This window comes from Epinephelus moara, chromosome 21 (assembly GCF_006386435.1).
Source record: "Epinephelus moara isolate mb chromosome 21, YSFRI_EMoa_1.0, whole genome shotgun sequence".
NCBI classification, from domain to species: Eukaryota; Metazoa; Chordata; class Actinopteri; order Perciformes; family Serranidae; genus Epinephelus; species Epinephelus moara.
The window spans coordinates 8,013,693-8,027,826 of NC_065526.1; the positions used below are offsets into that span (position 1 = coordinate 8,013,693).

General features: G+C 40.7%; 1 protein-coding gene across 16 annotated transcripts in view; it reads right to left on the minus strand.

Annotated features, from left to right (window-relative positions):
• Positions 1-13,245, minus strand: part of kmt2cb (lysine (K)-specific methyltransferase 2Cb) — an 86,725-nt gene extending 73,480 nt beyond the window's left edge. For all 16 annotated transcript variants that reach the window (XM_050032979.1, XM_050032978.1, XM_050032977.1 and 13 more), the window contains exons 1-2: positions 12,475-13,245; positions 4,392-4,580 (exon numbers count right to left, since the gene is read on the minus strand). In XM_050032979.1, coding sequence (XP_049888936.1) covers positions 4,392-4,579 — 188 coding nt within the window. In that variant the 5' untranslated portion in view covers position 4,580; positions 12,475-13,245. The remainder of the gene's footprint in view (positions 1-4,391; positions 4,581-12,474) is intronic.
• Positions 13,246-14,134: the final 889 nt, after the last annotated feature.

Below are 14,134 nucleotides of genomic sequence, written 5' to 3' on the forward strand. Positions count from 1 at the left end.
TTACATCCACTGCTACACAACATTCATGTGTAATTACACATAACTACGCTAAAGGCATCAAATTTCAGCACTGAGATGGCCAGCTATTTCACTGACAAACGCTCAAGACTAACATTCAACCCCATACCCTGCACAACTTATCCCCCCCACAGTCCCACCACAGGGAGAAAGGGAGAGAAAAAAAAGAAAAGGTGAAAATAATGCTGTGGTAAGTAGTCCCAGCTCGCAGCCAGCTGCCTGGAAAACCTGAAAAGGATCACGCTGCTCTGAAACGGACTGACTAGCAGATGGAGCGTGGGCAAATCTAGTAAATTCCAACAACCAGGTCTACAAGAGCGATTTTTGACACATCCTCCTTTGTCACAAGCAAACTGGCTTTTAACACTTAACATTGGTAATTTTAATATTTATACACACAGTGCTTATATCCATTAGCAGAGAGAACATGCACTTTGAATTACTTTGTGTATGAATTGTGCTCTACAAATAAACTTGCCTTGCCTTGCCTTAGAGGAGGAAGCCAGTTGGTCTGAACACAAGATTGTGCTTTGAGGAAAATTCACAGCTCTCTGAAGTTGTTTCCCTCTAAAGTGTTTGTGATTGAGTGTAGTGTGTCAATTACGATCCTTTTACAGTTAGTACAGGTTTAAACCAGGAGGACGCCTATTGTTTTTATGACCAATAGTGACATTAGAAATCGGGGGTGTTTTGAAATGGCTGAAAAGCAGTACAACCTGAGCTCCATCCACAAAGCTCTGATCATTAAGAGGTGGTGGAGGGGGACAGCATATCAGCTCAATGTTGAGCTTTCTAGGGGTGTAGTGAATCTAATTTATGAAATCTTAGATGGGATTATGGTATAAATATTGAGCTAAATAACTCTCTGCAGCCTTAAATAAAAATCTATTTTTACTCAAGCAATTAATGTCTTAAAGGGAAACTTCGGTATTTTTCAAACTGGATCCTATTTTCCCACGTTGTCTACATGACAAATGGAGACAACAATTTTTGAAATTGGTCCAGAAGTGAGAGAGACTGCTGCAGTCACGACGGCAAAACAGGCTGCAATGCTGGGCTCCAAACTATTTTTTCCAATGGTAGCACTGATGGTACTTTCTTTCTTTGCTGCACCAACACATGATTTGGTTGGACCTCTTTTTTTTTTTTTTTTTTAAAATATCATTAAAATTCTTTTTTAAAATCAAATAAACTTATTGAAAAATGTGCTTCTCCCTGTCTGCAGTGAATCTGTAGCTTTGCTCAATGTCCCGCCCACAGCTCTATCTGACTGGTTACACGTCACGACTAATAGCCTATCAACAGTGAAGGCTGCCGTGTCACTGACAGCGAAGACGAATGCAAACTGAAGCTGCTCCAGTGAGGGAGGGGTGCTACGTATCAAATGCAAGACAGCAGATATTACTACAACTGTAATAAATATCTCAATCTCTTTCACTGAAGTTGTTATAAAACCCAGTGTTTCCGCTGGTAGCATTCTGCTGATAGTAATAGTAGTTACTGGATGTAACTTCAGTTGTATGAGTATGAAAACTGCAAGTGGAGGAAGAGGGAATGAGATGATGCCTGGATAAAGCGAGGGATGTGACTGGATGATCGTAATTTTTAAAAACTGCTGTATTGCAGCGGAATGATGATAAAGACATCACGTAAGAATGGATGTGTCTGACAATTTTACAAAAAAGGACCATACAGAGAAATTAAAATTTTTTCCTTACTGTACGCTGGTCTGTTTATTATTATGATCAACTCTCGCTCACGGAGAAGTCTCGTAAAATCTCACGAGAGGTGACTTATTACAGGAAAACCAACAATGGAAGCGATAGTGAGAGTTGGAGAGTGGAGTGCCAAGAAGAGTTTGTGGTGTTGGAGTACAGACAGTGTGTTTGCGTTATCTTAAAGATCTTTAATGTCATAGCTAAATACAACTACTTTCGATAATGTAGGAAAGTCTGTGAGATTTTAGATCGAGATTTCTCCATGAGTGAGACTTGGTTACACACACATACAAACAGATCTGCGAAAAGTAAAGGAAAGAGCCTTTTACATTACACTGTCAGACACTTATAATAACAACCTGAGCGTGTCAGTGGCAAAAACAAGCACCTTTAACGTAAACTGACGGTGCACAATTGCCTGTAGAGATTACAGTGCAGCCTATTTCACTGCTGTGACTGCAGCGGTCTGTCTCAATACAGGACCCATCTTAAAAAAAAATCTCCATCGGTCACTTATGGAAGATAGGCTCCAGGCTGAAAAATAAAAAACTGATGCTTTGTTCTTCACTGGTTCATCAACATGATGCAATTCAAGTGTGTACCAGGTCATCCTTCCACTGTGGCATTAACGCATCGTCTGGATGCTTGCAGATTAAACGATCCATTGGGAGCAGGGTATTAAGATTGATTGAGAGGACAGACTAAGGAGTTAAGAACCTTGCAGGCATTATATTACAGAACAGCTCTAAGCTGCATTATATGTTGCTATGGAAGTCACAAAGAAGCCAGGCATCTTGTACAATGCCTCGTAAGACATTGCTGTGCTGCCCTTACCTGAAATCAAGCAGCTGTGAAACTGTTACAACACCCCTATATGATAACAACTCCTCATTGTAGTTCTATTGGGACATTTTAACATAAATCTGATATCAACTAAATGGCCAAAACATGGCCACTTCTGAACAGTAACAGCCAAGCTTCACCAATATTTGGTATTTTACCAAGACAACATCAAATTTTAAACTCTGTTTCACTAGTTCTCAGAAATTATGACAGCCAGTCATAGTGATTGAGGACCTTGTCTTTTGAAATCTTCTATTGCAACACTTGAATTTATGAAATACACTTCTTGATTTGAGCTTCTTGTACAGAATAGGGGTTTGGTTGACACTGCTTTTGTATTGAACTCACAGGATCCCACATTGTCTAGATTTCATGATATGGTTTTGGTGCTGCTTCATAACCACGTCTGCATTAAGATATAATTCACTCACAGAGGATATTTTTATGATAAATAAAACCAGAGACTATCTTGTGATGGGATCATACTAGCCACGATACAGTGATTCGTTGCTTAAAACGAATGTGGGCCAGGGGGAAGAGTGGAGGGGGCAATGGCCCCTTCCTTACACCCTAACCCCCTATTTTGGGCACCCTTGCTTGGACCACACCCATCTTCAAACTCAGCCTTCATTGTAATGTCAACTTCGCTTCAATAGGTGTCGCCAGAACCACATTTTGCCACAGACTCACAAGTTGAACACAAGGTGAAAACAATACCATCCATTGCAACGGCATCAAATGATAAAGTTTACTGATTTGTTGGATAGTTGGAGTGGCCCGCTGGCTGAATTCGAGTTGCTACAGCCATTGACTGAAGGTCTGTGCCTGTAAAGCCCTTAGAGATGACATATGAGGCTCTGGCTAGCTATATAAACTTGAATTAGCAACAGCTTGGATCCTTTGGCTCCAGTTAGCAGAAGGCTAAACTGTTAGCTACAGTTTCTCTTCATCTCTGAAAGGCTTCGACGGTATTGACACGTGTTTCTTTTGCGTTTATTGTCAGCCTCTCTTTATGATAAGTCTGTCTTACTTTTTGGGTTGCTTTGCAGTGTAGGCAACCGTTGCCAGTGCTGGCATAGCAACTTTATCTGCATGATTTTTCACCACTCGATCTGACTTTGACCATCTGGGAAGCGTACACATATGCATTTGTAGAACAGCCAATAAAAACGCGCTCTCTCTGAAATGACCACTGATTGGACAAAGGCTCCAGACACGGGCTAGATTTTCTAAAGCCTGAAAACAGAGCCAAGAGAAGATGGAGAAGTCTAGCGTTCTCCCAGATCATTTGAGTTACAATATGCTGAAAGGATATTTTGGGATCTTAGCCCACTGCATCAAAAAAACCTGCCTAATTCAGCTTCAAAAGACTGACAAGAACCAATGTCATGATATGACATTTTAAGGGACACTGGTCTCCTCTCTCTTTCTGGGTAATTTACCAGCTTCAGTCATGCCTTACCCAGGAGAATGGTGATTTTTTTTAAAAGAGGAAATAACTTTCAAAGTGTCATTCCACGGGGAGTGTTTTCATGACTCCATTAGTGAATAGGCCTTCTCAGTGGGTCAAGATGCACCACGGCCTACTCCTAAATCAAAAGAACCCTAAATTTGGAAACAAAGCGTTATGGACCCGGCACCTGGCTACAGGACCATTTCTGAAAAAAAAAGGTCTTGAGTAATAAATGTTGTTTTAATTCTGTATTATATTAGCAGCACCAGCAAGTCACATCTAGTTCAAGGAATGAATAAATTTTCTATGGCATAAAATTTTTTTAAAACTACTTTCTATGTCCAAAGGTAAAAACCTACTTCTTTCTGTTCTTAGACGTGGACGAGGGTGGCGCCTGGGGTAGGATGGCAGCAGCATCCTTGCGCGGCCTGCCACGTGGTCGCTTGTCTGCGTGGGCAGGACTTCCTGTGGATGTGGCCCCTACACTGCTGGAGGGCGGTGAAGGTCCCTGGTCAGAGGGTTCCACAGTCTTATCCTCTGATGACATTCTGAAAAGCAAAAAATAAAAAAGGGTGTTATATGGTTACCACCTCTGTTGTCTTCAGACTGTTTAAAGGCTTTCAAGGAGTGGTACAGCGCCATAATTGTAGCAGAGGTATCAGCAAATGTGTGTGGAGGGTTGTGTTACTGTATCTGAATCTGTGTGAGTAATGTGATTCGTGAATGAGTAAAACAATCTCAAAATGCTTAGAGATTTGTGAATGTGAACAGGAATTTGCAAATGTGTACTCAGAAACCGAGTGTGTAATCAGATTTGTAAATGTGCAAAACAAAATCTCCAATATATATTCAGATTTGCAAATGTATTGAGATTTGTAAATGTGTAGACAAATCAGCAAATGCATGCAGAAGGCTAAACTATTAGCCTATTAGATGTTAATGGCTAAGGGAAGGAAATACAGAAAAGGCATCAGTTACAATCAGGACTGGACAATATATCAATATCGCAATATGGAACTAGATATCTTAGATTTTGGATATCGTACTATCATAAGTTTTTTTCTTTTCTGGTTGTTCTATTATTTGCCTTTACCCACTTTGTCAGTATATCCACATTACTCATCTCAAAAATCAAAAATGCAAAGTATTTTGTCAAAGCACCATCAATCAACCCTACAGTGTTGTCACAATATTGATATGGAGGTATTTGGTCGAAATTATCATGATATCTGATTTTCTTCATATCGCCCAGCCCTATAGAGTGTGCCAGTAAACCCGGAACTCTGTTAGCGCTTTTAGCACTTCCGGTTCTCTCCTCTTAAAGTCAATGCGTTTTTTGAAAAGTGGACATGTCCGGGCAGAGGACGTTTGGTCAGCCTAGTATAAAAGTCAATACGATTTTTGAATGGGATTTTGGTAAAATGCCTCAAATAAGGTCTGTGGTTAACAAAAGCTTCAGCGAGTTTCAGGTTTTGTTCTACGACATAAAACACGTCAGTAAATACCCTACTTGTGAATTTTGAAGCTTTTACGTGTCGTAAAAAAGGCGGTTGCTAACAAGTTGCTCAATACGACTACAAACCCTGTCGGGGACATTAAACGTCATCACCCCCGAACAGGCGAGAGTGCTGGCAGTCCGCCATTACAGCTTCTTATTTAGCTTAAACAGTCCAATTTCCCCATTATACAATGTTTTTAAAATAAAGCGGCCGAAATCAGTTGAAAGCTTAGTGGCGGTGACGTCAAGAGTCATGCGACCGTGGAGTAGTCATGTAGTCCGTTAAAGCCTAACGTTAGCTTTTTACTTCTGGCGATCGCATTTAAGCTTCAAATGCGGTATGAAAGGTGTTCATATGTGAAGATTATCTCGCTAAACAAAACCTGTAAGTATCATAAACTTGTGTTAGCCACAGAGCTTATTTTCTGACATAATCCAAAACGCAATGCAAAAATCACATTCACTTTCTCTTCCGGGAACCAGCGCGATGCTAAACTTCCAGGTTTTGACGTCAGCCCTGGCACACTCTATTTTCAACCCAGGCAGGTCTCTTAATTGGCTGTTTTTATAAGTGACTTTTGCTACACTTTTACCTTGGCAGAGATCTGCAAAATGTGTGTGTCGATTTGCAAAATGTACATGGAGATTCGTCTGAACCTCTCTGCCCGCACTGTGCTTCAGTAGCTTTAAAGCCTACGTACCACCAGTCAGCAGTCACACCTAGGCTTGGGCGGTATCCCAGTATCACGATATACAAAAGGTTTTTAGAAATCTGGCTGAGATGCTCTATTTTCACATCTGACTTAGTGAATTAAGGGTTTAAGGGTTTATTTTGACCAAACCAGAGCTGGTGATTGTTGGAACAGTAGACTAACTAAGACAGTTTGTGAGTTTTGTTTTGTTTCTTTCGAGGTTGACTGAAGTGTGTTTTACGATGAGTTAACAAGGCAATTAAGCTGGTCTTTGTTCAGTAAAAGAGAGAAACTTGAATTCAGAAGGTGTATGGTTGTATTTCTTTGTTTCTCTGCAAAACAGGTCTAAGAATACAACTCTCCTTGACATTTTGTGAATAGAGAGCTTGTGGAACATTGCAAATTTGCCATTTGGGAGGTGGGGGTCAGGGGTTTGGTGGTACCACACACAAATACCGTCATGTACCATATACCCTGGTGAAATCTATGGAAGGTATGAAAATACAGATACTGCCCAAACCCAATGATTTTAAGCAAGACCAGTGTTGCCAACTTGGTGAGTTTCTTGCTTGATTTAGCAACTTCTCATATCCTATTAGCGTTCTAAACAACAACTTTCAAATTTTGCAACTTATTCAGATTATCAGGAAAAGAAACCTTAGTTTGCCCCAAGCCTAACAACTATTTTGGGGGAAACTGTGTCAGTGATTTTTGTTGATACATTTACATATTAATGTACGCATTTACAGATTTGTCTGTGCATTCACAGATCTGTCCACACATTTACAAATCTCAACAGACTTGTAAATCTGAAAACAAATTTGGACATTTTTCTTTTTACACATTCACAATTTTGATTAAACGCGCACAGATTCTGAATACAAATTTTTGTCCTGTACACATTCACATATCTCAGTATGCATTTGGAGATTGTTTTACACATTACTATATCTGATTATGCACACACAAATTGAGATACCGTTACACAACTCTCCACACACATTGGCAAAAAAGTTCTGCTAAATAATGGCCCCACAAAGAGGATAGGAAAAGGGAGCTGATATGTCACAGGAAGCATGTAATCACTCCACATCCAGCTGCTTGAGGGTTTCTATTTGCTACAACCCACCCACTGAAAGAAAACCAACCATGGTAAATATGGTGAATACTACCTTTCAGTTGCATTTTACAAAATAAAGTGAACTTCAGAGATGGTGTAAGTGCACTGAAGATACAAAGGAAAACAGTTTGGGATTTGGTTTATATTGCACAAACCTAAGGGTTGGGTGAAATGACAATTAAACCACGAGACAGTTTGTTGACTGCCAAAGACTGTTCTATACCATTTTTTTTTTAGGTATTTATCACTCAAATATCTCTGGAGGAATCAGGCCATTGTCAAAAATGTTGCAAAATCAGTGACCAGGACTGCTTTTTGGCAATATTGGATTTTCAGGGTTTTGCAAGACTTGTTGGGTATTTAACACACTGGACAAGTGAAAAACAAGCATGACCATCTCCTTCTGTTATCTAGAAATAGTTTGGCGATAAAAACTTCAGAAAATGTACTTTACTGTACTTGATATTGGTCTATAAAAATGTCATATACCATGATTTTATCCATATCACCCAGCCCTAAGGTGAAAAATTATTGGTTATCTTGTGCTGTAGCTGGAGAGCCTGGAAAACTTGAAATCATATGACTGGCTGTACAGTTGGGGTTAAAATATCCATTGGATGTTTGTATCCAAAAGACAAAAATACACTGAATTAATTTGTGCTGCCTGTGAATGTAGTTTGGACCCTGGAGTGAGAGAAAATGGGCAAAGCCACACCACTGCTCCTCTCACACACCCTGGTCCAATCAGATGTCTACAACACAGACAGACCTTTCTTCCATTGGGTCTTTTGGGGTAAAAAAGGAAAACTGAGGAAAGGTTTCTGTTTTTTCTGCCCACCCTGTTTTGTCTGTGAGATCGCCATACACTGATAACATTGTGATTCTCTACACTTAACACGAGTTATTGAGATGAAGTGTTGTTGTTGACCAAATGAGTGAGTTCTTGTGGTCAAAAGAAACAACAAACTCACACCTCTTACTAAAAAATGTCGTGCAACTGCTTTGCATTTTCAGCCACCAATTGTACAGATGGCGGGGTAACACCACTTTCTTCTCACAACGAGTTTCATCCAGCACGTCTCCAAAAAGACACCTTACTTTTTGACTATTAGGTACTGATGCTGCATTCACACAATGCACAACACTCTGCAGATTGAGAAGAACAGGAATTCTAATGGGGGAGGTAAAGAAATTGCAAATCTGCAAATTATTTTGACTGATACTGCAACTGCAATATACGTTGCAATTTTAGTGGTATGATAATATTTGCATTTCATTTTTACTGAAAAAATGAACAAATAAAAATTATGCTAATGTGATTTTTGCTGGAATTGGTGCCAAACAAGCATGGTCCCTTAAAGGTCTAGTGCATAGGATTTAATGGGATATACTGTCAAAAATATAATATAATACGTATATTTTCTTTAATTTATAATCACCTGAATATAAGAATCATTGTGTTTTCATTACCATAGAATGCGTCGTTTATTGGGTCCTTGTTTACGGAGAATGCCATGTTGCCCGCCATGTTTCTACTACAGCCCAGAACGGACAAACCAAACACTGTTTCTGGTAACGGACATTCGCATTTTCGCGTCAGCCACCATAGCTAGAAGCCCATCTGCCACGACAGCATTGGAAAAACACTGATTTGTAACACGAAGCTGCTTTATTCAGTGTATTTACCAGTTGTAATCACCTGGTCCATTTGTTTTCAGAGAGACAGAAACCTCTGCGGGTGATTCAGCTCCTGGTTAAAACCTCCTGAACAATGATCACTGAAGAAATTATAACCAGGAGAGGTTTCAGTCACGTCTGCCACTTAATTCCCTGAATTTAACACACCAAACCTTTAAGTCTGGAATATGATATTTAGGCTGGGGCATCTCTGTAGCACCACAATGTTTCATTTATAATGGTATACTGCAACACATTTTACCTTAATCAAAAAAACAACAACAACAACGTAGGTCCTACAATTTGGACACCGTATTTAGCCACATTGCTGTTTCAATAATTTTTCGATTACTTGTGCAGACCTACGTCACACCAGATACAAATAGTATATAGCTCCAATAATATTAGCTCAATCTATTGTATTTGTGTCCATTTTGGTTTTTGTTTTCATACAGCTGCGAGTGGTGGTGCCTTTGCAGCCATTCTGTAAGCGGTTTGTTGACATGTCTGTATTTCTTTCCACCAAGTGGAAAATACTGTCAGTTTAAAAAATTCACAATATATGTGACTTACAATTAAAAGTCAGAGTCTGATGTGAATAGTTTTTTTTCCACTCTGCTACTAGTTACTTTAAAGTAATGGTTGACTAGTGGCCATTCCCATGAATTTCTTTTTAGTTTATGCAATTATGTTGTGAAAGGCTTCAATCCTCCTTGGCACAGACGTACAGGTCTAGAGCTGTACTGGATCTATTGAAAACCATTCTTCCAAAAGATATTCCACCATTTGGCATTTTGAAGACGGCGTTCAACTGGATTAAGATGTGGCAACTGCAGAGAGCACAGCGTATGATTCATATAATTTTCACCCTCAAACCAGACCCCTCATGCCCTTTATAACAGCATCTGCATTTGGTGCGTTTCTTCACTCATTTATTCGGCTTTTCCTTTTAATTTGTCACCTGTCTATATGCTGCCTGTTCATGTGTTGCACAAGCTGCTTTGAAAAGTGGGTTTGCCTGCACATGTGTGTCTCGTGCACATCAAGCCTTTCTCAACAAGACAGTGCAGAAAGGCTTTTACTGTGCTGCTGGCAAATGATACAGCACAGCAAATGTTTTTTAATCATTGCTGGGAGCTCAACTATTGCATGATAGAAGTTCGTGTCAATAAAGATTTGCACTGATTTTTCTTTTTTTTGTGTTGATAGAACTGTAACAATGCTAATTTCACAGCAGTACCATGCCTGAACACATCTAGTGTGGACAGTGATGGCTATGTGCAGCTGCTGCTGTTGTGCTGGCCAATGTAGACAAGGACAAAGGTAACAAGTGGCTGGTGAAGACATTTGAGTAACAAGCAAGCTAATGACCACATATTTTTCTTAGCAGTTGGTGGAAAAAAAGACAGAGCTAGTATGGCATGAGAATACAGAATATACATCCCTTGTGTAGTCAGTAGCTTCCAATGGGACACTCGTGTTGGTTTGAGTCTGCTGGACATGAAAGCAGGTAACAGTTTGTTGCGTTCATCATTTGATACATTATATACAGTATATCACAGCTGAGTTTATTTTTAAATCTGAAACCTTGCTGAATGTTTAAAATTAAGAACATACATTTATAAATACAGTGACAAATTAACCATATTCGGGCCACGATTTCCACCTCACAACCGTACAGTAGCATAAGAGGTTTTGTGGTTCATTAAGTCTAAGGCAGGCCTTTCAAAAGCAAACTAGAACCAAACAGCAGACATGTTTTTACCCACCAGTAATTTCAGAAAGAAAGATGCAAAAATCCACACAACGCACTTGCCAACTTGCTTTTCTGTAGAAAAATACAATTACATCAGACTACATTATGACTAATCTTTAGGATGAGTCATGAGTAAGTCAACTTTGCTAGTTTTCATTATCAGTAAAGCAGTAAAATGTTTTTTAAAAACCCCACAGTGGGCATTATTTGTCATTACATTTAATTTGTACAAAGCAATGTCAGTTGAGGTGACATGTTGTTTGGTCCCACATTACATAAATTTGCTTTGAGCACATTGAACAGCAATTTAAAATCACTGTTATTGGTGGTGTGGCATGTGCCATGGCTTGGAAAGACATTATGAGCCTAAAAAAATATTGTGTAAATTAAAGGGGAGAGAGATTTGGGCAGGTAGATAATGTGGGACTGACTACCATTCACTACAGATCTGTGGTAACTCTATTTCTCTTATGTCTATATTGGCCTGCAGGCTTGGTGGACAGATGGTGGTCCAATAACACCAAGCTCCACAAGAAATATTACTCATTACAATGGTTAGACTGTCAGAACAATTATTCAGAAAGTATGAGTGTGAGCCTGAATCCTTAGATAAGAAACAGGGGCTTACACTGTTTCTCGAAACACTAAGTGGTGATGATGTAACAAAAACACTTGGATAAGGGTCAATTTATTAGCAGATTTACTACCTGTTAAACCTCAGCTGTGAGTGATAAGAATAACGTTGATTGTTGGAGCATCTGAGATTGGGATCCGGTGACTAGTAGGCAGTCACGACCACCACAGGCACAATTGGAGACATGCTAACGTTAGCTTTTGTTAACTCAGGCTTGGGCACAAAGCAGTTGCACACAGCTAACGATAGCTAGCCTGTTGTGTTGAACTCTGTCGCCTTTTCTTTGGCGACCACAGGCTAAAGTAACAATAACACCGTCTGAATATGGCTGAAAATGCAGAAAGAAAGGGGTCCATCTTTTATATTTAACTGGCAACAGTACAGTGAATTCGGCTTTGAGAGACATTAGCCTGTAAGATAACTTTGAAAGAGGTTCACATAGCAAACAGGTTACCTATGGTTGCAGTTAGTTGGCCAACTCATCGTACTAGCTTGTAACTAACGCCTACGCCAGAACAGCAAACATTAATGCTTCAGCCTTTTGTTGTCCCACAGCTACTGTAACATATAATAGTCTGGGGTTGGTGGCAAACTTGATGTGTAACCTTTACAATGCTGTCCGTTAGCCAACTTACAACTAGGTACAAGGCGATGATGAGCATTTGAGCCCATCACACACAAAGGCTCGGTCTATTCAATGAAACGGAACTGTTCTGGGGAACTACAATGCTACACAAAAAGTGAAAATGATAGGTTATACAATGACGTAAGCTGCGATTTCTGCTTTTCGTTATCAACTAGCGTTAGTTATGTGTTAACGTTAGCATATAATGTGTTTAACTGTGGTCACATAACGCTAGCCTTCTATTTCTGATTATATAGCCCCCATGAACAGTCCTATTGAATGCTCCGTTCCGTTGAATAGTCTGAGTCATGAAAGCCAAGGCGGCGACAAACCCCCAACATCAGACTGGAGGTGGATGTTGGCTCAGCTTTACTTCACAAGGTGAATGCCAAACAAATCCAGCTCGCATGTAAGCAATTTAACATTTCACTGTGTCTTACCTTCCAGCCCTATGAGTAGCGAATTATCCTCTTCATATCCAAAATACTGGGGGATGAAACGTCGCACTTTTATCACCCAGCTAGCTAGCAAGCTAATGGAGCTAGCTAGCCTCTCCAATGAAGCAACACCGCAGTTCTCAAAAATGCATAACGCATATCATTATATTCCAACGTTGCAATGTTATTCCCAACTTTGCCCATTTGATGGACATGCAGATGATGTAAATCCAACAGAAAACCGCTTCACTTGCACACGCATTTGTGGGGATCACTTTCCTTTCTCCAATGACAGCTGTCGTCGCACGAGTTCTGGTTATATAGCTAGTTGGTGTTAGCCACCCAAGTCTACGGCCAACAATCTTACCATTAACGTCTGAACAAATCAAAGCCAGAATCCAAGCGGCTGCAAGAGTCAACACCCCGGTAATGAAACTTTAAATGTGAATCCTCAGCGAATGTACAGAGACGCGCAGACCGAACGTTGGGTGCCGACCGCTTGGTTGGCAACTGGTTCTATTTTCTTCAGCATCGACAAGCTGCGGGACCAAGCGGCCAGTTAGGAGACTCGCAGCCAGCCTGCCACGCAGTAACAGCCGCCTCCAAAGACATGTAAAAACAAACATTAGCTTGCCAAAAATAACATGTCGCCTGCCACAGTGGCCGAACTGCGAAATTAGTATGGAATATCACTAAATTAAGTTGAAGATGACGCTTCGGTGTACTCTATAACGGTGGCCATATCTAATGATAAGTGGCACCGAAGCACAGCCCCTCTAGGCTCCTCAAAAACTAGACCCACCTCCCCCCACCACAACTACGGCACGGAAATCTTTTTAAATCCGTGTGGCTCGTCGAGGAATGGATGTTTCGCGAGTGTGGCGAATGTTTAACAACATCGATAAGAAGATAGGACATAAATACCACGCGAATCGTTTGACAATTTCTTCAAAATACTCTCTGACCCTGCGGAGGGATATGGGCATTTAGTAAATAAAATAATGGGCTAGGGAGAGCGGGAAAAGATGGAGTCTGGATTCCAGCAGGAAGGGAGCTGGGTTGTCAACCGTTGCTGCTCCAGCTCATGCAAATCGTCGCCAGCAGCAGCAGCAGCAGCTGTAGTGACTCAAACAGTCATCAGCCTTCTCCAGAGCAGAGCTGAAACACACAAAGATGGATTAACTTTAATACGCCAGTGTGCTGGTTCAGGGCTCGTCCAGCTCGCGCTCACATTCACATAAACCACGACCAAATGGATCTCCACGGGCGACCCCACGACAGCGTCTCCCTCCTTTCTCCCTCATGCACACACGGCTCCACACCGATAAATTCATTGCACTGGGTGTTTGTTAGAGGTTGCCTGCAAAATTGGCAGACATACTGTACACGCAGGGGTTAAATTTCGGAAAAGCCCCCAGGGGTCGGCTTCCAGCAGCTACCAACATAATAAGTAAGAGAACCAGTGGGTGTTACGTATTCACGTGCGTGTTGCTTTTTAGGACGCTTCTAGTCACAACTTATTGAGTTTCTTCGAGTGAATCCTCAGCAAATTAACGGGAAATAAACACAGCCCTATTCCTTTAAATGGTAAACCTTGGCACAGCTTTCCTAGACTATGAGCTCCCCCTGCTGGTCAACACAACACACAGCACACAACATGTTT